The 22375-nt window shown below is 34.0% G+C and overlaps 3 protein-coding genes across 9 annotated transcripts; 2 read left to right on the top strand and 1 right to left on the bottom strand.

The window, feature by feature from the left end:
- The first annotated feature begins 1664 nt into the window (after window positions 1–1664).
- LOC107961863 (leucine--tRNA ligase, cytoplasmic) lies at window positions 1665–5683 on the top strand. 2 transcript variants are annotated; one of them, XM_016898030.2, is made up of 3 exons: window positions 1665–1866; window positions 1968–5246; window positions 5376–5683. In XM_016898030.2, the coding sequence occupies exons 2-3, from the start codon at window positions 1987–1989 to the stop codon at window positions 5377–5379; spliced, it is 3264 nt and encodes a 1087-aa protein (XP_016753519.1). In that variant the 5' UTR covers window positions 1665–1866; window positions 1968–1986; the 3' UTR covers window positions 5380–5683. The 2 variants fall into 2 exon arrangements, with proteins under 2 accessions (XP_016753519.1, XP_040960067.1); XM_041104133.1 differs by having other exon boundaries at window positions 1710–1866; window positions 1945–5246.
- A 2295-nt stretch (window positions 5684–7978) lies between these two features.
- LOC107961862 (coiled-coil domain-containing protein SCD2) lies at window positions 7979–16666 on the top strand. 3 transcript variants are annotated; one of them, XM_016898029.2, is made up of 23 exons: window positions 7979–8110; window positions 8242–8533; window positions 8813–8956; window positions 9139–9231; window positions 9530–9667; window positions 9993–10139; window positions 10325–10474; window positions 10584–10921; window positions 11307–11385; window positions 11631–11672; window positions 12035–12097; window positions 12216–12265; window positions 12339–12366; window positions 12835–12906; window positions 13025–13135; window positions 13223–13283; window positions 13540–13653; window positions 14525–14646; window positions 14857–14917; window positions 15115–15156; window positions 15281–15321; window positions 15757–15883; window positions 16312–16666. In XM_016898029.2, exons 2-23 carry the CDS (start codon window positions 8243–8245, stop codon window positions 16428–16430), a joined length of 2433 nt encoding a protein of 810 aa, XP_016753518.1. In that variant the 5' UTR covers window positions 7979–8110; window position 8242; the 3' UTR covers window positions 16431–16666. The 3 variants fall into 3 exon arrangements, with proteins under 3 accessions (XP_016753518.1, XP_016753517.1, XP_016753515.1); XM_016898028.2 differs by having other exon boundaries at window positions 9139–9282; window positions 9533–9667; XM_016898026.2 differs by having other exon boundaries at window positions 9139–9282.
- A 2655-nt stretch (window positions 16667–19321) lies between these two features.
- On the bottom strand, window positions 19322–21829 carry LOC107961861 (uncharacterized). Of its 4 annotated transcripts, none has more exons than XM_016898023.2 (3): window positions 21653–21825; window positions 21472–21542; window positions 19322–20806 (listed from the first exon to the last, which is right to left on the bottom strand). In XM_016898023.2, exon 3 carries the CDS (start codon window positions 20525–20527, stop codon window positions 19448–19450), a length of 1080 nt encoding a protein of 359 aa, XP_016753512.2. In that variant the 5' UTR covers window positions 20528–20806; window positions 21472–21542; window positions 21653–21825; the 3' UTR covers window positions 19322–19447. The 4 variants fall into 4 exon arrangements, with proteins under 4 accessions (XP_016753512.2, XP_016753514.2, XP_016753513.2 ...); XM_016898025.2 differs by having other exon boundaries at window positions 19322–20612; XM_016898024.2 differs by lacking the exon at window positions 21472–21542 and having other exon boundaries at window positions 19322–20612; window positions 21653–21829.
- Window positions 21830–22375: the final 546 nt, after the last annotated feature.

Here is a 22375-nt window from a genome sequence, read left to right as displayed (position 1 = left end):
CTTAAAGAAATACATGCTGAGGATGTACGTACTACAAATATGAATGAAGAGAGAAACACATTCTATGACTACGAAGCTGACGTCTCTTTAGACGACATGGATGTTTCTGGTACGGATCCGCGAGGAGATAGAGACCAAGGGGTTTCTTCATCTTCAAACAAGAGAAAGAAGAAATCTGATGCTCGTGATAATGTGTATTCTTCATTTGATGAGGCTGCCACTTTATTGGGGGAAAAAATCCAGGCCGTTGGCGATCAAATCAGTAGGAGTATTGCCTCCGAGGTGGTAGTTCATCAGAAGTTAGAAAAACATCAAAAGATGGAAGAGAAAGCTTCAAATTTATATTCAGTCTTATGGTCAATTGAAGGTTTAACCGACGATCAGCGGTATGATGCTTTGAGTAAAATTCCCGATCATCCAACTCAAATGATCGTTTTCTTTAGTTTACCTTCTGTTGCCCGATTGGAATAGGTCAGAAGATTTCTTTCTCACCATTAAATATCAATGTTCAAACTTTTTGATGTTGTAAAACTATATAACATATGGATTATGATGTACAATTTCATTTTCATCTAACATTTTCTTAATATAAGTTAATTATGTTTATGCAGAATATAATTTTCAAGTTATATATTGATTTTAGTAAATTCATATAAGAACATTTTATTATTAAGAATTTTATGAAATTATATATCACTATTAAATTATATTTAATATTAATTATTTTAAATTGTATAATTCATATAAGAAAATTTATTATCAAGAATTTTATGAAATTATATATTATTAAATTATATGTAATAATTATTATTTTAAATTATACAAATTCATAAAATATAATTTATTAGTTATAATTATTTTAAATTTTATTAAATCATATATTTTAGTTAAAATATATTTAATATTAATTATTTCAAATTTTCTTTTATAGTATCATATATTATGATTTGAGTAAATTCATATAAGAATATTAATTATTAAGAATTTTATTAAATTATATATTTTAATTATAATATATTTAATAATAATTATGTTAATTTATATTTTACAGTATCATATATTATGATTTGAGTAAATTCATATAAGAATATTAATTATTAAGAATTTTATTAAATTATATATTTTAATTATAATATATTTAATAATAATTATGTTTAAATATGATTAAATTATTTATTATTGATATTAATAATCTTATTAAAATTTAAATAACAATAACAATAATAATTTACCAAAACAAATTTCTGCTAATTATTAAGAATTTTATTAAATTATATATTTTAATTAAAATATATTTAATAATAATTATGTTTAAATATGATTAAATTATTTATTATTGATAATAATAATCTTATTAAAATTTAAATAACAATAACAATAATCATTTACCAAAACAAATTTATGCTAAGGGTATTCTAGTCATTTTAGTTTTTTCCATTATGCTATTACACCTCTATTAGATTCAACCAAACACAGGATTACTATTACGCCTCTATTCTATTACATTCAATCAAACAATTGATTTACTATTACACCTCTATTCCATTACACCTCTAATCCAATACAGTATAGTTATTAAATAAAAATTTTCAGTGTATTCCTCGTTCATTACATTTCAACAAACTAAACTACATCTTACTTGTTAGATCGGGTCGGGTTGGATGAGGCTGTTTTAGTTTTAAACCCTAAAAAACTGTAGAAGGAAACAAATGAGAAACTAACCCTGGTTTGTATATAAAGTGAATAGTGATTCAACTCAGTCTTGATATTTCCTCTTTTATCTTCTCATCTCCACTTATTTCTTGTTTTCCGCCGCCAAGATAATTCGATCTCAGCCCGCCCGTAGGCTTAACGCCATCTTCCTCAGTAAACTTAGGCCCACTTTCTTTATCAAAGATTCTTGCTTTTCCATTTTGTTATTTATTTCGTTTTTATGAATTGGAGGTTTTGTTTTGATCTTTTTACAGATTCCATCGGTTTCACGAGATGGCAACAGAGGGAGGCAAGAGCTTTGCAAGGAGAGACAAACTACTTGAAATCGAGTCAAAGGTTAGAGTTTGGTGGGATGAAAAAGATGTTTTCAAGGCTGAACCTGCTGAAAAACCACCTCAACCAGGTGAAAAATTCTTTGGGAACTTTCCGTTTCCTTATATGAATGGTTTTTTACATCTAGGTCATGCCTTTTCTCTGTCCAAACTCGAGTTTGCTGCTGCTTACCATAGATTAAGAGGTGCGAATGTGTTATTGCCATTTGCTTTTCACTGTACTGGTATGCCAATTAAGGCTTCTGCTGATAAACTTGCTAGAGAAATCCAACAATTCGGTAATCCACCAACTTTTCCTCACGAGGTTGTAGAGGAGGAACCTAACCCAAAAGAAGAATCTGACCCAAATGAGGGTGCCAACGTGGTACCTGATAAGTTTAAAGGGAAAAAGTCTAAAGCAGCGTCTAAGTCTAGTGGGCAGATGTTTCAGTGGGAAATTATGAGGAGTTTTGGCCTTTCAGATAGTGAGATATCCAAGTTTCAAAACCCATATGAATGGTTGAAGTTTTTTCCGCCATTGGCAGTAGAAGACCTTAAGGCCTTTGGCTTAGGTTGTGATTGGAGAAGGTCGTTTGTGACTACGGATATGAATCCATTTTTTGATTCTTTTGTTAAGTGGCAGATGAGGAAGTTGAAATCGCTGGGTAAGATCGTTAAAGATATGAGGTATACCATATATTCTCCTTTAGACGGTCAGCCTTGTGCTGATCATGATAGGGCAACCGGTGAAGGTGTTCAGCCTCAAGAGTATACTATTATCAAAATGGAAGTAGTGTCACCTTTTCCAGCTAAAATGCGTGTTTTGGAAGGGAAAAAAGTGTTTTTGGCTGCTGCAACATTGAGGCCTGAAACCATGTATGGGCAAACAAATTGCTGGGTATTGCCTGATGGGAAATATGGAGCCTTTGAAATCAATGATACTGACATATTTATTCTGACTGAGAGGGCAGCACTCAACCTTGCTTATCAGAAGCTCTCCCGTGTCCCCGAGAAGCCTACTTGCTTGGTTGAGCTGACTGGTTATGACCTGATTGGGCTGCCAGTAAAGTCTCCTCTCTCATTTAATGAAATCATATATGCTCTTCCAATGTTGACCATTCTAACAGACAAAGGTACCGGAATAGTCACCAGTGTTCCTAGTGATGCTCCTGATGATTATATGGCCTTACAAGATTTAAAAGCAAAACCTGCTTTTCGGGCAAAGTTTGGGGTGAAAGATGAGTGGGTGTTGCCTTTTGAGATTGTACCCATCATTGACATTCCTGAGTATGGAGACAGGGCAGCTGAAAAGGTTTGTCTGGATCTTAAAATTAAAAGTCAGAATGAGAAAGACAAACTTGCTGAGGCAAAGAGATTGGTGTACTTGAGAGGTTTTACAGAGGGAACTATGATTGTTGGAGAATATGCTGGAAGAAGAGTCCAGGAAGCTAAGCCGCTGTTGAGGACCAAACTGATTGAGACGGGCCAGGCAATAATTTATAGTGAGCCTGAGAAGAAGGTCATGTCAAGGTCTGGTGATGAGTGTGTTGTGGCTCTTACAGATCAATGGTACATCACATACGGGGAACCAGAATGGAAAAAATTGTCTGAGGAGTGCTTATCCAACATGAATCTATACTCTGATGAGACACGTCATGGCTTTGAACATACGTTAGGATGGCTGAACCAATGGGCTTGCTCACGATCCTTTGGCCTTGGGACTCGCATTCCTTGGGATGAAGAATTCCTTGTTGAGTCATTATCTGACTCAACCATTTACATGGCTTATTACACAGTTGCTCATCTTTTACAAAATGGGGACATGTATGGAAAAAGTGCTGATCTGGTTCAACCTGCCCAGATGACAGATGAGGTCTGGGAATTTCTCTTCTGTGGTGGTCCCTATCCCAAATCTTCAAATATCCCAGCTGCTACTCTTAATAAGATGAAGCAGGAATTTGAATACTGGTACCCGTTTGATCTACGAGTGTCTGGAAAGGACCTTATCCAGAACCATTTGACATTTTGTATCTACAACCACACAGCAATCATGTCCAAAGATCACTGGCCTCGTGGATTCAGGTGCAATGGACATATTATGCTCAATTCAGAGAAGATGTCCAAGTCTACTGGAAATTTCAGGACATTGCGCCAGGCAATTGAGGAATTCTCTGCTGATGCTACTAGATTCTCTCTAGCTGATGCTGGGGATGGCGTGGATGATGCAAACTTTGTGTTTGAGACAGCCAATACTGCAATTTTGCGCCTTACAAAAGAGATTGCATGGATGGAAGAGATTCTGGCTGCAGAATCGTCGTTGAGGATAGGTCCCCCATCTACCTATGCTGATCGGGTTTTTGAAAATGAGATAAACATCGCTGTCAAGATGACTGAGAAGAATTATCGAGATTATATGTTTCGAGAGGCTCTCAAAACTGGCTTTTATGATCTTCAAACTGCGAGGGATGAGTATAGGTTCTCTTGTGGCAGTGGGGGCATGAACCGTGACCTTGTATGGCGTTTTATGGATGTGCAGACTAGGCTTATCACTCCAGTCTGCCCTCACTATGCGGAGTTTGTTTGGAGAGAGCTTCTGAAGAAGGATGGCTTTGTGATAAAAGCTGGCTGGCCATCAGCTTGTTCTCCAGATCTTAAACTTAAGAGTGCCAATAAGTATCTGCAGGATTCCATTGTGTTGATGAGAAAGCTGCTGAATAAGCAGATTTTGGGCTCAAAGAAATCTAATAAGAAAGGGGCTCCAGCTACATCACTATCTGAGGACAGGTTGAAAGGCCTAATCTATGTGAATGAGAAATTCGAAGGATGGCAAGCAGAGTGTTTGCAGATTCTCCAAAGCAAGTTTGACAGTAATGCCCGAACTTTTGCATCAGATGGGGAGATAATGAAAGCATTACAGGAGAGCACTGTTGGTCAGGCAGCAGACTTCAAAAAGATCCAGAAACAATGTATGCCATTCTTGAGGTTCAAGAAGGATGAGGCTATTAAAATTGGTGTCCAAGCTCTGGATTTGAAACTTCCCTTTGGAGAGATTGACGTCCTCAAAGAGAACTTGGACTTGATCAAAAGACAACTTGGTCTTGAAGAGGTAGAAGTACTGTCATTCACTGACTCTGATGCTAGTGCTAAAGCTGGTACACATGCATCCCTGCTAAACCAGAATCCTCCATCCCCTGGAAATCCAACTGCCATCTTCTTGCCAAGGTAAATCATTTTAGCATGCATTGTTTTTCTCAACTTAGTCATGTGTTTCTCTGCATCTATATTATGTAGTTGGTATTTTAGCAACAAATGGTCACTTGAATGAAAACTTGAGTTTATTGCTGTATGCAGGTAAGCAAATGTGTTCCAGAAATGTTGCATCCTAATGCTCTCAAGCAGCACTTGTCATTGAAGTTGAAACATTTTCCTGCCATCTGGATCAGATATTTATTTAACTCTCTCATTGGTTGTAATTCCAGTTCTATATGTCTGCCTTTACCGAACTATATGTATTTGCCTCTTCTTTTTTCTTTTTGGTTCTTTTGATCTTTTTTATCCAGTTTTGTTATTTATTTCCTTTTTACAGTGATGGTGTTTTAAAAGCAAGTAAAAGAACAGATTATATTTCAGTTGATTGAAAGTGAGTGGTTCTTCCTTTACCCTGTGTGTTTGGATCGGGATGGTATTTCTTGCGCTTTTCCACTTTTTGAATTACATGTATGGAAGCTTAAATAGGGTTTAGTATCAATAAAGGAGGCTCATTTCTGAAATTATTTATGGAAGCTTAAATAGGGTTTAGTATCAATAAAGGTTCATTTCTGAAATTATTTATGGAAGTGGGCCGTTTTTAAAAATAATAATTGGTATGAACCGAAAATTTAAGAATGCGTTGATGTAGACGTGCTTTCAAGAGATAACCTAGAAAAGTGTTTCCATGTCAGTACTTTTTCTCGTGTTAGGCAAAAGCGCTTTGATGTGGATGTGCTTTTGGTCGTGTAATCTTCAGTGGATTGTTTGCTAATTAGGGCCTAGGTTTAGGATTTTTGGGTTTGATATGGGTTTAGGGTTTAATTAAATTATAAAATTGAAATAAAAAATTAAATAATATTAAAAAGATGAAATTAACCTTTATCATTTTCATTTAGTTGACAGAAATATGTTTATCATCAAGATGAATTAATTGTCGGACTATTGTTAACACAATTTAATTTTTTAAAAATTATAAAAGAAAATAATAATTCAAACAAAAAAAATTTAGAGAGCTTTGAGGGGATAACTTAGAAAAATGCTTTCAAGTCAACATTTTTTTTTCTTGTGTCAGGCAAAAGCATTCTAATGTGGATGCGCTTTTAACCGTGTAATCTCCAGTGGATTATTTAGTAATTAGGGTTTAGGTTTAGGGTTTTTAGGTTTGATTAGGGTTTAAGATTTAATTAAGTTATAAAAATTAAATAAAAAAATTAAATAATGTTAAAAAATGAAATTAACTATTATCATTTTCATTTTGTTGATGGAGATATGTTTATTATCAAAATGAATTAATTGTTAGACCATTGCTAACACGATCAAATTTCTTAGAAATTATAAAAAAATATTAATAATTTAGACAAATAAAAAATTTAGAGAGCTTTGAGAGTTTTTTTGAAAAATTTAGAGAGAAATTTGGAAGAATAATAAAATTTGGTGTGAAAAATGGATAGGGTTCTTATACTTTTTTTTCTGACCGTTGGGGGAAAACATAGCTAAAAGCACGTCTTCGTTAGCGCTTTTTAGTAAAATGCGTTCACATTAGAACGTAGCACTTTTTAATAAAATATGTCAACGTCAGAACGTTTTTGCCTGACACAAGGAAAAAAGTGCTGACGTGGAAGCGTTTTTCTGAATTATCCATTGAAAACGCATCCAAGTCAATGTGTTTTTGAGTTTTCAATCCATACCGATTATTATTTTTAAAAACGGCCAATTTCCGTAAATAATTTCGGAAATAGGCATTTATTGGTACTAAACCCGCTTAAATAAGTAAATAAAATTATTAAATATGATGTTTTCGCTTCTAAATCCATATTTATTTGCAGTACTGGTCTAGACGATACTTGTTCATTTTTGCTTGCATGACCTTCGAAAAAAATGCCACTTTAATTAATAAATGAATTAAATTTTAAAAATTAAAAATAAAGATATTAAATTTAAGTATCATTATAGGTAAGTTTTCGTTTTGATCACCTAATTAAAAAAGTTAAAATTGAGTTGCTAAACTTTTCAAAAGTTTTATTTAAGTTATTGGGTTGTTAAAATTAATAATAAATAGTTTTTTTGTTCGTACTGCTTGCACCAATTGAATTTTTTTTTACAATTTTATTTTTCATTAAACAACTTTGGATGTGACAATCTACGAATTAAAATTTAAAATTTTTTTATTTCCGATTTTCAATACTAATTGTTAAATCGAGTTAAATCTAATGTATGTTTTTTATTGGAAAGTATATTATTCTACTTGTCAATGGATATCGGCCTATTGTGTCACTTAGAACTCGGTGTATTTTTTTAAAATATTAAACCCATAACAACCCAAAAAATGATTTAAATAAAGAATTTTAAATAGTTTAGTGACTTAATTAAAGAATTTTAAATAATTTAATTAAATTATGAAAAGAAAGTTTAGTGAATTAGATTTAGTGATTAAGGAGGTAGTAGTTATCTTAAAATTTAAATGTGATTGTTGGGTGGAGAAAAGAAATGGCGGGTAAAAAATAAAAAATAGTAGAGAATATTATTAATAATTAGCTGTGATAGTGTGCTCAAAACTGATAATCTCGTTTTAATATTTGTTTAGTAAAATAAAATCAGACATTAAGTCCATAAGGACGTATTTGATAAATAATCGGAATTGGACCGTTAAAACCTCCCTCCTTTATTGCCTTAAAAATAGGATCCTTTGGTTTACCATTCTTCACTTTAAATGTGTCCCCGTAAACTGTTCCATTCCAGTTTCTCATTATTTTCCGTTTTGTGTCACAGAAAAAAAAAATGTTTGTTTTTCTTACCTTTTACTGGAATTGAGTGTCCTTTTTTTAAAAATCATCCTGGTAAGTTTTAAGTTCAATCCATAATTTCAATTCTTTTCGGATTTTAACATACATTGATTTCTGTTTCAATTTTCTTTCCCATTTTTAACATACGATGATGTTTGTTTTTGGCTTCACTTTGTTTATTGTAGTATGGATAGGAGAAGGTTAGCAGGCGAGAGAAGACAGAGCGTCCCGGCGATTCCTGGGGCGCCATCATCACCGCTGCAGCGTCACACTAGGTCTGGATCAAGCTATGGAGGTACAGGGAACCCGAGGAAAGCGCAAACCAAAGCAGCGGCGCAAAGGCTGGCTGCCGTTATGGCTCATCAACAAAACGATGATGATGGTAATGATTATGACCAACTTGATCATAGTAGCGTTAGTAGCACGGGAAGCATTGGATTCTCTGGTGCAAGACCAACGCGTCCTCTCTCCCCTATGGTAATGTTTTGTTTACATGGATTCGGGAAAGGGTATCCGATACATTAATTTTGAAATCAAAGTTTCGTATCAGTATGAATAGTTCAATGTTCAAGAAGTACTGAACAAATACTATTTAAGAAACAATAGACTAAAAAATATTTATGCCTTCAAAAGGATTAGTAAACTTCCATGGACATTTCTAGTTCTACTAGGCTATACCAGGGCTTCAGATTTCGAAATAGGTCTTTTGAAATTTGAACTACTTACCAGCTGGGTTTTTTAACTTGTAAAATCCAGACTAAAAACGTGGCTCAAAGGCGAGTTCCACAGGCAATGACACCACAAGCTGATGACCACAATGATGAGGATGACCTTATAGTGAGTGGCAGGCCAAGTATAGGGCTTGGTGGTGCAAGACAGATGCAGGCGCGCACTCCTGTGGTAATCATATCGAATTATTTAACACTAATGTTGTTTAGGTTAGACGTATGCTATGTTTGTTAAGTGAGAGGTAGGAGAAGAAAGAGTGAGTGAATTAGGCAAGTTAAAACGACAATTCCCTTCCATTGATCGTGACTCATTGAGCATTCTGAACACTTCTATTGTTGCATTGTAAAATCTAGATCAAAACTATTCCTCAAAGGCGACCATCACCAGTGATAGAACGGCAACCGTCTGATGATGACAATGCTGACGATGTTCCAGTCAGTAACACGGTAAGCACAAGTGTCGCTCCTGCAAGGTCAATTCGGTCACCCTCTCCTGCGGTAATTATCTGATACGAATTTGGTTTTAGCTAAGACCAGCTGCTTGTTTGTCAATACACATAAACTTCTTGTTATAGTTCAACACATTCCATTTGACAAGTTTAAAATCATTTTATTGATTTTTGTTGTCACTATTGACAGTTTTATCAATTTATCATATGGCCTTAAGTTTGTTCATGGTAGCATGTAGCTGGTTTCACATTGCAAATAAGTATGTTCTTACCTCGACTTATCTGGTAATATCCAGAAGAAAAAAAGCTTAGCTCAAACTCGAGCACCGCCACCACCAGCTGATGATGATGAGAATGAGGAAGATGACCTTTTAGTGAGTGGTACAACGAGAATAGGGCTCGGTGGAAGGGCAGTGCGGCCTCACTCTCCTGCGGTAACTATATGATTACCTGATTTAGATAGGCATGTTTTTGTCAAATGAGCCTTAGAGAAAGAAAATGAATGCGTTTAGAAAAGTAATACTGTTAATTCTGGGATACATTTTTGACAGGTTTTAAATGGAATGGACATATAAGTGATTTTTTCTAAGGTTGCTTGACTTTAAAACTTAAAATTTTAGATTTATCTTTTTTCAATTTAACTTTTGGAGATATGAAGGTGCTATGTTTTTATAAGCTTACTACTTACAAACCACAAGCAAAAGCTTGCTGCTACCAACAAATATGTTTTCAGTTGACTTTGAGTATATAACTTTGCAGACTAGAAGTATAGCTCAGAAGCGGATGCCACCAGCTGCTACACAGCAAACATCTGACAAGGAAAGTGATGAGGAAGAGGTTTTAGTTAGTGGCAGACCAAGCATTGGTCTTGCTCGTGGTAGGGCAATGCAGCCACGCCCTGCTATGGTAATTGTGTGATTTCCTGTTTTGAATTTGTTTTTAGCTAATTTCTTAGTTTGTAACGCTAATGTGAGAGAAGAAGCTTGACTTATGATGTGAGTGCAAGGAAAATATTTTACAGTTTTGAATGCTCTGGAGTTTTATGCTACCGAGAAATGAATTCTTATATAGGCTTCCATTTGAAAACACAGGTCAAAACCATGGCTCAAAGGCCTGTGCAACAGGTACCACAGCAACCAAGTGATGAGAATAATGATGAGGATGAGCTTGCTAACAGTGCAGTGAGTGGCAAAGCAACCATTGGACTTGGTGGAAGAGCAAGACCTTCATCTTCTCCCTTGGTAATTTGTCCATAAACAACGTTTTCTCAGTTGTCTAAATTTCTTGTCTGTTTAATGGTATATTACAGATTATTGTAATTCTTACTTGTAACTATAAATTTTCTTTTAGTCAGTTCGCATCCATCAAGATCAATCATCATCTACACGTTCAACACCAGGCAGTCATACCTCTCTATCTGTAAACACTAAGGAGCAACCAGTATCAGCTCACTCCATTAACTCTGTGGAGCAATCCATGTCACCTTCAGCTGGACGATCATCTCTGCAGAGTTCTGTAGAACAACTTCATACTAGACAGGCTCCATCTTTATTAGAACAACCTGTATCTCCTTGTTCCACAGGTCCAGGTCGCCAACAGTTGAGAATCAAGACAGCTCAGGCGGTACCTAAGCCGACCTCTTCTGGTACTACACCTGAGGTTTCAGCTGATAGTCGGAGAGAAAAACGGTATTTCTATAGCTCTAAACTGATTTGATTTCAGCTTGAAGTTATCATCCATATCATAATCCCGAGAGACTTTTTTTTGTCACTTTCAGACATCGTGTGAATTTTCCCTTTTAACTTAGCATATTAAGTTTTAGATATATGACAAACAGAACAACCTTAAGAAAGGTCATATATAATGTAGTTTCAAGATGATATATATATATATATATATACAAGTGAGGAGTTTAGATTCTCATTCTCTTCAATGACAAAGGCTTTGTCGCTGCTCTTCCAGCTTTTAAGAATGCATAATGCCTTCTCCTGGAAGTTTATAAGCCTTTTACTATCATGCCTGTAGGTTCTTACTCTGTTTTATATAGTGTTCTAAGATTTACTGTTTAAGCAGATTAAATTCAGATTTTGCGAGTATGGGCGGAGTGAAAGATAGGGGAAGGCAGCAGTCTGCTTCTGCTCTACAAGATGAGGTACAGTAATTTGTTAAGCTATATATATGTTCCTTTCTAGCATCCAATTGCAGTTTTGCTTTGATTTTTCATTTCTAGTAAATTATTTGAAATCTGATGTATACATAACCATGTATTCTTTTTCAAAAATCTTTATAAATATAAATTTTCAAATCTGAACACTTCAAATTTCAATCTATGTAATCAAACAATGAAAAACTTTGGAAGAATGTTTTTTTAATAATGTGGTGTGGATTTCATGGCAGCTTGATATGCTACAGGATGAAAATGAGAGTTTACTTGAAAAGGTGATTCCAGTAACTCTTTTTCTTCTTTATCATGTAACTTTTTCTAATGTTGAATGTAATGAGGTCTTAAGATAAGTTTCATTTGAAAATTTATATTGCACTCATGCATATCAATTTGGCTCCCCGTCATCTTCAAGCACCAGTCCATTATCCTAAGTTGTTGCAACAGTTATCTTCAAATAAATGGCATAATCTATTTGTTTACTGGCATTTGGATATTGCTGTTGCAGCACCATTTTCTCCCAAAAACTTTGATGTCTATATTCTAGGTTAGCCAAACAAGCGCTTTGGCCTGTGGAAAATTTTAATAATAGTCATATACTGTTTGTTTTGGTGCTCTATCATGATATTTGCCTTCCCAGCTTCACCTTGCAGAGGAGAGGTTTGAGGAAGCAGAAGCGAGAGTTCGGCTGCTTGAGAAACAGGTGACCGTTTTACAGTTCAAAGGCAACTAGACAAGTGATACGTAAATGAACTTTAAGTAGCTCTGGCCACCAAATGTATGAATATATTTTAATTTATTCATAACATATTCCAATATAGATTGCTGATCTTGGAGAAGGTGCAACTCTAGAAGCACGTCTTTTAAGCAGGCAAGCTTCACGGCTTACATGTATTTAATTTATTTTTCCGTTTTTCTTACTTGCTATTTCTTTTTCTCTTCAGGAAGGAGGCGGCCCAGCAGGAGAGGGAGGTTTGTTCTTCTAATGAGTGCCACAACTTTCTTAGCTCGAACTGCTCTGCATGTGTTACCAGTCTCATTATGCATGGAAAATTACATAATAACTATGAGACATAGAAGACTTTCCTTTAAGTATGTGCTTACCGAGTTAATATATAAAGCGGGCATGTACGTGAGCATAAATAACTGTGAATCTAATATGCAAAAATAAATGCCATCTCAAAGTCATTAGAGGCTTAGCAAAGAAGTTGGTGTGCTTTTAGATCTGTGGAAATGGTAGCGGAATCTTGCTTTATTCACTCTGAACATCTTAAAAAGTTTCATTGGTTTTGTAGACCTAGCTACTCATGCTTTTTTGCTTATAACTGACCTCTTTTCACGAAAACCAATGTGCTGATTTTATTCTTTACTTTTACATGTTAGTCAGGAAATGGTTTATGAACTGCAGCTGAGTAGCATGTGACATGGTCCTTCTTGCAGGCTGCTTCAAGAGGTGGAGCACAAGCTCAGGCTACACTTGAACAGATTGCTGCTCTCCAGACAGAAGCTGAGGTATCTTGAAGTTTTTATGTTGTATGTTTTTTTTTTTTTCTTTTGAATTTTTCCTTTCTTACAAAGGGAAAGTGTCCATGCTTAAAATAAGTCTCTCCCTTCTTAATTTGTGGCCTAGATTGCTAGAGATGAAACAAATTCTGTCCTAGAGAAGCTCAGTGAAGCGGAGTTTGAAATCAAAGCACTGCAAACAGTAACTCAAAGGATGATGTTGACTGAGGAAGAGATGGTTGGCTTTATTTCTAATCTTGTAGACATCATCCTGCCAATTTACTCCTTTATGTCATAGTTACGTAATCTGCAGTTTTCATCCTAGGAAGAGGTTGTTTTAAAGAGATGCTGGCTTGCTCGTTATTGGAGTTTATGTGTGGATCATGGTAAAGTGTTGATCTTTCAATACATGAAGTTCCTGATTGTTTTTGAGTTGATGCTGCTGTATTGGATAAACAGCTGCTTATATATAATCACTCTTTAAAAAGTTAAAATGCTGCAATTCGTTATAATGGTCAAGTGATCCCAGGAGTAATTGAAGTTGTAATTGTAGTCTGTCTCACTAATGTGCTACTCTGTAATTATGTCTCTTACATTTTGTATGGAGCCTGCTTAGATTTCTTGAGGACATCACTTTTGCAGGTATTCAGGCCGATATAGCCGGGGTGAAACATGAATATTGGTCATCATTTGCACCACTTCCTGTTGAAATAGTATTAGCTGCCGGACAAAGAGCCAGAGAGGAGGATATTTCAAGTAAGATTTCATTTTCTATGCTTTTTTACTTCATCCACTTCCCCAAATATTCCATCTGACTTTTGGTAGGATCTGAAAATCAATCTTTAGACGATCTTTTCCTCCTTTTTTTCCTTGCTTCTTAGGCCAGTTCTTCATTATTTTTGAAAAATACTTTTGAGAAATGCTTTTGAAAAGTTTGGTTTAAAATTTAAGTGTTTAGCATTGCTGTCAAAAAGTACTTTTGAGAAATAAAATGTCCATTTTAGACATGTTATTATCAAATAACAAATATGTACTTAAATAATATTTAAATTAGTTAATATTATTATATTTTAGTAATAATATAAAAAAATTATTATAACTTGTTGTTAATATTTTAATATATGAAATTTAAATTGTAAATATTTTTAAGCAATAAATATTAATTATTTATAAAATTTAATTAGAATATATAAACTATATTTTAAATATTTAAATACAACCATTAAATATTTGTAATTAGTATTTTAAAAAATATTTTTTATTTTTAATTAATGATTTTAACACAATTGTAATTAAGCACCAAGAAAAAAAAAAGAAAAATACTATGTTATTGGAAGGGTGAAAAAGTAATTAAGCACCAAAAGTGCTTTTGGGAGAGAAAAAGTTAAAATTTTTAGCCTTTCCTTTTCAGCTCCTTTCAGAAGTGCAAAGCACTTCTGAAAAGCTAAAAATTTCAGTTAAAAACAACTTGTTCTTCACAGCTTTTCTTTCAAAAATATTTTTGGAATCACAAGTGCTTTTTTTTAACAATGAAGAACTGGCCTTAGAGTCTCACATTCCGTTTTTACTCTCTCTGCGGAGAGAACTAAATGTCTCCCTTTTTCCCCTTTATCTCCATACTGAACAGCCGGGGATGATCTAGAAGAAAGAGGAAAAGTCCTGCAACACACTAATGAACTATCTGGAGAGAGAAATGTTGAAAGCATGCTTCTAGTAGAGAAAGGTCTAAGGGAACTGGCTTTGTTAAAGGTTGTTTTTCTTTACCCCATATCCTTGTGTTTGCAGTTATGGTACCATCTTTTTTCTCACTTAATATCACAGAATTATGATGTAATATGATCTCATTCTATCCTTCTGTATGGCTTCCTCCCCATAACACAAAATGATCAGTTTGTTTGTATATTTACTGAATATTTTCCATTTTAATTAGTTCTTTTAATTAATTTATCATTTCTGAAGGTAGAGGATGCAGTTGCATTTGCAATGGCTAAACAGCGACGCCAAAATATGCTAAAAACTGGTATGTTTTTCCTTACCTTTTTGAGCATGACATCAATTGATAGTTGGAGTATTTTCTGCTGTTCTGTTTGCATGTAATAACAACTTTAGAAATTGACACTTCATTGTCAATGCAATAGCTGGACATGAATGGCATGCTTTTAAGATCCAAAAGATCTATCGGTCGCCTGACACTGTTATCCATTTTCATGGTTGCAGAGGAGGTGAAACTACCTACCGAGGGTCAATTTGAGGTATTTGGTAAGTTAATTAACCTTTTTTTATGTTTACGCTCAGTATCAGGCATGCATTAGTGAATGTAAGAGTTTGTTGTACATCTATTCCTGTATCCTATTTTCTCCCATTGATGATATTTTTCCTTCAGAATTGAGCCAAGAGGAGTCTGAAGACGTGCGTTTTAAGCAGGTACAATGTTACCTTGTTCCTGCGTTTTACTACCAATAAAAATTATCATGTCTTAAGGCTCCAAGCTAATCTAAGAAAGATGATTATGTCGTTATGGCTCCAAGCTAGTCTTTGTTTTCTCTTGGACCTTATGTTCATTGCATGTAAGTTTGAACCTGATTAGTTTCAAGAATCGCACACTTGTGATTTAGAGAAATCAAAAACATTGTGAGATAACAGGTATCATTTTGTATTTTAAAAATGTAGAACAAGTACGATGTTGATGAATCTTATACATATAACAAGAGGAATAGTACCTAGGTTGTGAAATTTTAAAGGCTCATGTAAGCAGGCCTGAAATTCTACCATTAGTCTGCTTGATCGAGTTATTTGTTTCAACTAGACCTTTTGTGTTAGTTTACTTGGTTCTTATTGCTTATGCTTATGCTTGTGCAGGCTTGGCTTACATATTTCTGGAGGAGGGCAATGAACCATGGAGTGGAAGCTGATATTGCAGATGAACGTTTGCAGTCATGGATCCAATGCAGCTCTCAATGTATTACTTCGCAGGAAGCAGTTGATGGTACTTGCTCTCTGTACATCTCTTTTTCTTTGTATGGCAAGCTTAACTATTGAGAACATTATCCAAGTCCCCTGGATGGCCTGCTTTCTTAGACTTTAAGTCATCTCAGCCTGTAGGAATAAGTAGTAGTTTACTTCTTTTGCTTGTTCACCACTATAGCCATTTCAGCTTTACAGACTTTGAGAAAGTATTGACTTCATGAATCTCTTGCCTTTTTTTTTCCTGAAAACTAGACAAAAATATAGGCTACATACACGTTATACTATCCGGAATTTTTCAGTTTCCCTAAAGTATCTGTGTTCAAAAACTCGTGAACGACACATATCCATATCCAACACCTCATAATTCCATGTAACATAAGGTATGGTAAATTTTGAAGTAATGTCATGTCATGATTAAAATATATTGATAGTTGGTACTGTATGCAGTTGAGCGTGGGCTTATGGAGATTAGAAGGTTAGGGCTGGAGTCCCAGTTATGGAAGACATCTCGGCGAGGACTGGAGTTAGGGGCTACCGCCAGGTTGCATATTGAGACAGGTTTCTAATGCCAAAAATTTATTGTCAATCTTATTCATTCATTTCTAGGAATTACTTTAGATGACCTGGAACTTGGTGAGGTCAGAGTTTATATGCAACCAAAATTTTGTAATATGTTGCTCTCGTTTTGCCAATGAATCTGGTCATGGAAGTCCTTGATATATATAGAGAGAGAAAGAGATAGTGCAGCTTTGTTATTCCGACTCTTATTTTTCGTAAGTATATTCAAACATGAGTGTTGCTATATGATCTGTAGAAACTTATTTACATGGTGAGACATTAGAAGTTCCTTCTCTTTTTCTTCTTTGCATCAACGCTAACTATAATATATTTGAGAACAATAAGAAATTGGTAAACTCAAAATCATTTTGAAAATGTAGCAAATAAGCAGGTAAAAAAAACATTTTAATTTATACTAATCGTAGAAAACTTGAATACGAAAAAAAATTGGTCAAATACCAAGTTTATTATTAGCTTTTCATGAATCAAATTGAAAATCTGTTTTTTTTTAATTTACTTTATTTAAAATTATTTTAGTTTTATTAGGAAGATATTGATTCCAAATATATAAAAAAGAATTTTTACAGTTATGAAAATTATAACTATTAGAAGGTTAAAATTGTAAAAATGTATTACAGAAAACACTATATTTTATTGAGGTGGTAAAAATTAAGTTAACAAAGCTTGAGTAAATCGCCCATATCTGTAATGAAAATTGAGTCTCTTCTAATATGCATTAAAGAAAATTAACAAAGAATACAATATAAAAGTATTAAACCGTTGTTAGTGAATAAACTAAATAGAAAGAGTTACAGGAAAGTTGCTAGTGAATTTGAAAATCGAAAATACAAAGAATAAACAGAAACATTTACTCCAACAATTACAAGAAGTAAACTTAACTTATCACACACCCCGTGATGATTCTCTTTACTTTTCAACCTTAAGAACAATACACTCACCACCATGAACTCAACAAGTAAAACCACAACACAAACAGTTTTACTAACAATTTGCACCCTAAGAAAAGATCATTAACTTGAACAAGATAAGTGGTAAAATCTCGCGATACAATAATCTATACAAGTCTTTCCCTTAAATAGATTTCCATTTGAGACTTACTAACGTAGAAGGTATCACAATAATAAAATAACATGTTTACAATATAATAATAAAGAATAAACCAATCATGGACTCTTAACAGCTAATCTCATAATGTTTCAATCCAGCCTAAATGTTCAAGTTGCAAGGGACGAGTGTTTAATTTGATCAAATCTTCCATGTGAAATTTTTGAAAACATGACAAGTTTTGTCCAAACCTATTTTTCGAATCTATATTTTTACCCAAACCCTCTCACTTTTCAAGTAGATGATGATTAGGTCTAATTGTAAATAACTTTAGTACTTTAGTACTTTGACAACAATTACCCCTTGAATAAATCTTTCAATGTGGTTGTGAGAATAGTTGTAATTAATTTTTGGTACCACATAGAAGTTAGTTTTGTTCAAAGAAATGATGTAGCCACAGCAAATTCCTGTCAGCATTCTTGCTATTTAAACTTTAACAATCCTTGAAAAGGGGATGCAAAATGAGTACTTCATTAAAAATAGGTTTTATATTTTTATCACAAACATATGAATTTTAACGATTATAGTTTCAATCAAATTATTTGATTTTATTTCGTACATATTTTGTTGTTAGCATAGTATGATGTTTTCTTGTTTAGATTATGCAAGAAAATAGCCAGTGGGCAATTATATTTATTATTGCAAAATACTCTTTCTTTCACCCACATATGCCATAAACCCAAAATATTTATATTTTAATTTTTTATTACATGAGTATGCACATGAAAATTACTTACTTAAAAAATAATTAATGATTTAAAATTAATTAATGAAGTACACATAATATAAGTGAAATGTAAATATTATATCAAAATAAAGTTTTGGGTTTAGTGATAAAGTTAATGTTTTATGAGTAAACTACATTATTAGTCACTAAGTTATGAGTAAGTTTTCGTTTCGATCACTTAACTAAAAAAAAGTTATAATTTGATCACTAAACTATTCAAAAGTTTTCATTTAAGTCACTGAGTTGTTAACTTTTTTTTTAAGCTCTACCAATGAGCTCCAAATGACGATTTGATGATCGGTACGGTGGATCAGTACCCATCGAAAAGTAAAAGAATGCACCTTAGATCCAAGTCGATTTGAAGACCAATGTCGAAGATTAGAGAAAAAATTTGTTTGAGTTTTAATTTGCAGATTCGTGACGTCCAGAACTATTTTTATGAAAAAAAATTGAAATGTAGAAGAGAAGGGGAAAGAGAGCTTTTCCTTGCTGCAGAACGGAGAAAGTCATATAACATCGAGTTTAACATCCTAGTAATTTAAATGAAAACTCTTGAAGAGTTCAATGACTAAATTGTAACTTTATTTAGTTAAATATTCAAAACGAAAACTTTCCCATAATTTAGTTACTAATGGTGTAATTTACCCATGCTTTATTAGTATAGTATCAATAGCATGGGCTCAAATCCAACCACATGTAAATTTGTTTTTTGAGTTTTTCTTTTCTTTTTTATAGATTAAAAGAACCTCAAATAACATAACTTATTTTAATTCATAACTTTCCTAACAAATTTAATGTTGGATGGGCTCGTGACATCAACTCAATCTTTGAGCCCCTAAATTTGACAATTTGATCCTTATATTACTTTTAGTTCACATTAGGTCTGAGGCTTGACAATTTTTCAGAATTGTAGCCCAAATGATAATATAACACTCTAATATTAGGTCTTGTCATCATGACATTATCTCAAAATACCATAACACCAAAATTGGAAAAAGTTAGTAAGGTAGACAAAAAATATAGTTGAAATAAATTGTCCTGAGCCCATGACTATTAACTTTCTAAGTTAATATTCCGAGATAATTTTCATAAGATTAAAGTTCATTACATCAGAACTCAGTAGTAAAAAAGGAAAGGAAAAGTAAGCACAAACACAGTTTGATGCATTTGGAGTTAGGCACGTTTTTGCCAAGAAAAATAATCTGTAATAGGTTTTTGCCTTGAAGATCTCCTAGGAGGATGACTCGCATTTGCATTTGAGTTCAAACCACTATTATTTCCACAATCTTCCTGTCCAGCACCCTCTGCAGTTTCAGCACATTCCTCTACCGACTTCCTCCCTCTCTTCTTGGCATTTCTCGATGTTCCTGACCCTTTGGGTTTCGTCGCATTAGGCTTAGGCATGTCGACACCTTCCTCTTTGTCTCTTGTGTTTGAAAACCCGTCCACTTTCTGATTAGCTGTAAAACCCTCATGAGAGTTTCCTGCCTTTGGAATATGAGCTGACCCTGCAATTCCATGCGAGAAGTGGCTACCACCATTGCATTGCGAAGGTACTTTACGAGGTCCCCCATTTGGAATCTCTTTCTGATTGGAGAACTGACTCCAAGAGTGGCCGTAAGGACCCAAGTCAAAGGCGATGAAGGAAGACCCACATCTCTTGCAATCTAACAATCTGTTCAAACAATCCAAATAGAACTGGTACTTGATACCACAAGCACTGCAGAGTGTCCAAAATGTTGGATGTTGTGCCTGTTGATAGGAATATGAAGCAGTGAATGTGAACTCGTACTGACTATCCATAGAGGCCTTATTCGAAGGGTGAGAAGCTGACTTTGGTGCAGTTTTCACTGAGATTTTGCACTTCAAATCATATTGAGAACGGTTCATTTGGTCTGAAAGAACCCTGTTTGCTTCCCCAATCAACTTAAAAGCAGCCTCGGCACCAGCAAATTTATTCTTGTCTGGATGGAGCAGTAGTGCAAGCTTTCTGTACTGCTTCTTGATGGAAGTCTCATCAGCTGATTGCTTGATCTGAAGAATCCCATACCAGTCCATTTCCGACCCAAAAAGTTTGTTTTTTGCACAGTAGTGAACATTACATACTGTCAACAACTGTGGTATGTTCTCAAGCTCAGGGAACAACTTTTGGGCCTTTAATGCAAACTTCTTAGCACCCTCAAAATCACCATTTTGCATCTTTTGTTCAGCAATTCCCCTCGCTCTGACAGCCTCTTCTTTGTTACACTCCATGGTTGTTAGGACTCGAAGATTAAAGGATCAAAATTTCAAACCTATTTATCCAACATCCACTATCATCCAAAATATTCCTACACCACTGCAACCACACAATTTTAGTCAAATATATCAACCAACTTCATCAAAAACCTAACCCACCATTATAGCAATAACCACCATATATTAGATAGACTTGATACAGGTACAGCCAATTAACATCGCTCAAACAATTCCTAGCAGAACGCTAAGTAAAATCACAATGCTACTGAAAGCCAAGAATCCAAATTTCAAAGCCTGAAACATAATATAAAGGTAACAAGTAAGGCCATTGCTAAATAAAATTACCAGGATCACAATGTCAAGCAACATAAACATATCAACCAAAACAAAATAGCTATAGTATACAAAAATCCAATCTTAAAAATACCAAGGGATCAAATACCGTAAAAAAGAACCTATAACCATTACAATCAACAAATTAACTAGCAATCAAATTAACAATTACAAGGACCAGAGAAGGGAGAACCTCAAAAAGTTAAAGCATACAAATAATGTAAATTCTGTTTTGTAGAAGAGACGTTTTACAAGGAAAAAAAAAGAAGATATAAGAAGAGGCAAAGTCAAAACTTGACCCTTGACATGCACTTATATATTGCCACTAAACTAAAGGAAAAAGAAGGGAAAAAAAAAACATAGAGACAACCAACCATAATGAACTTGAATACAATGTTAAACTTCTAATTTACTTTCCCAATTTTTCAAGAGCCAAACAAACCACATAACCCAGTAGCAAACCCTAACTCCGTCAACCAAAAGCAGATAAAAACACATGCAGACATAATGAGAAAGACAGAAGCCATGTAACCCACGAATTGACAAACAAAAAAAAAGCAAGATAAACCAGAAAAATTCTTAAAATTTAACCAAACAGAAAAGTAAAAGAAATAAATGAAACGAACCCATATTGAAGAATGGAAGCTTTGAACAATGAAAAGATGTCATACCCACAAAAACCAAAACGCACGACACACTAAAAATCATTAAATTAAAAAAATATATCAGAACCAGACATTGCAAACAAGAATGTATTAAAAAAAAGGATATTACAAACAAGAAAAGAAACCCAGGAAAAAAGCTTACCTTTTAAAACTGACGCTAATGATGAAGCAAACAAGAAAGATTGTAGGTTTTGTTTCCCCTCACCTAGTGGCGTTTAGTGTGAGAGAGGGAACCAAAATAGGATGGAAAGAAGAAAGAGGGAAATATTTCGGTTTAGGAGGGAAAATTGGGAAAATACAAAGAATGTACCCATGATTTTGACAAAAAAAATATTTTGAGAGGTGTCCCCGGAATATAGTATTTCTTTTAATCATGGGTAAACTACCCATCTGGTCAATCACTTTTAGTGCACTTTCATTTTGGTCACTCAAAATCAAATTCTTGCAATTTCGTCACCCAACTTTTACTATGCTTTCATTTTAATCATTCAACTATTATATCTCTAACAAAAGTTAACTGTACACTCCACATCATTTTTACACTTTCATTGTGGTCACATCACTTTTAGTGTACTTTCATTTTGGCCACTCAAAATAAAATTCTTGTAATTTCGTCACCCAACTTTTAAGGCGCTTTCATTTTAATCATTCAACTATTATATCTCTAACGAAGGTTAATTATACACTCCACATTATAATTACACTTTCATTTTGACCACCCAACTTCTAGGTTGTTTTCATTTTAGTTACCAAAAAAAATCTTTTTTAAGTACATTAATTTGGGTTAAAAATAATGATTAAAGTGAAAAAGCGATACAGATTAAACTATTGCATAAAAAATTTATCAAATTTTACTTGTTTATCC

The sequence above is a fragment of the Gossypium hirsutum genome, chromosome D11 (genome assembly GCF_007990345.1).
Source record: "Gossypium hirsutum isolate 1008001.06 chromosome D11, Gossypium_hirsutum_v2.1, whole genome shotgun sequence".
Lineage (NCBI taxonomy): Eukaryota > Viridiplantae > Streptophyta > Magnoliopsida > Malvales > Malvaceae > Gossypium > Gossypium hirsutum.
The sequence above is the reverse complement of the archived record's forward strand: the minus strand, read 5'-3'. Positions and strand labels throughout refer to the sequence as shown.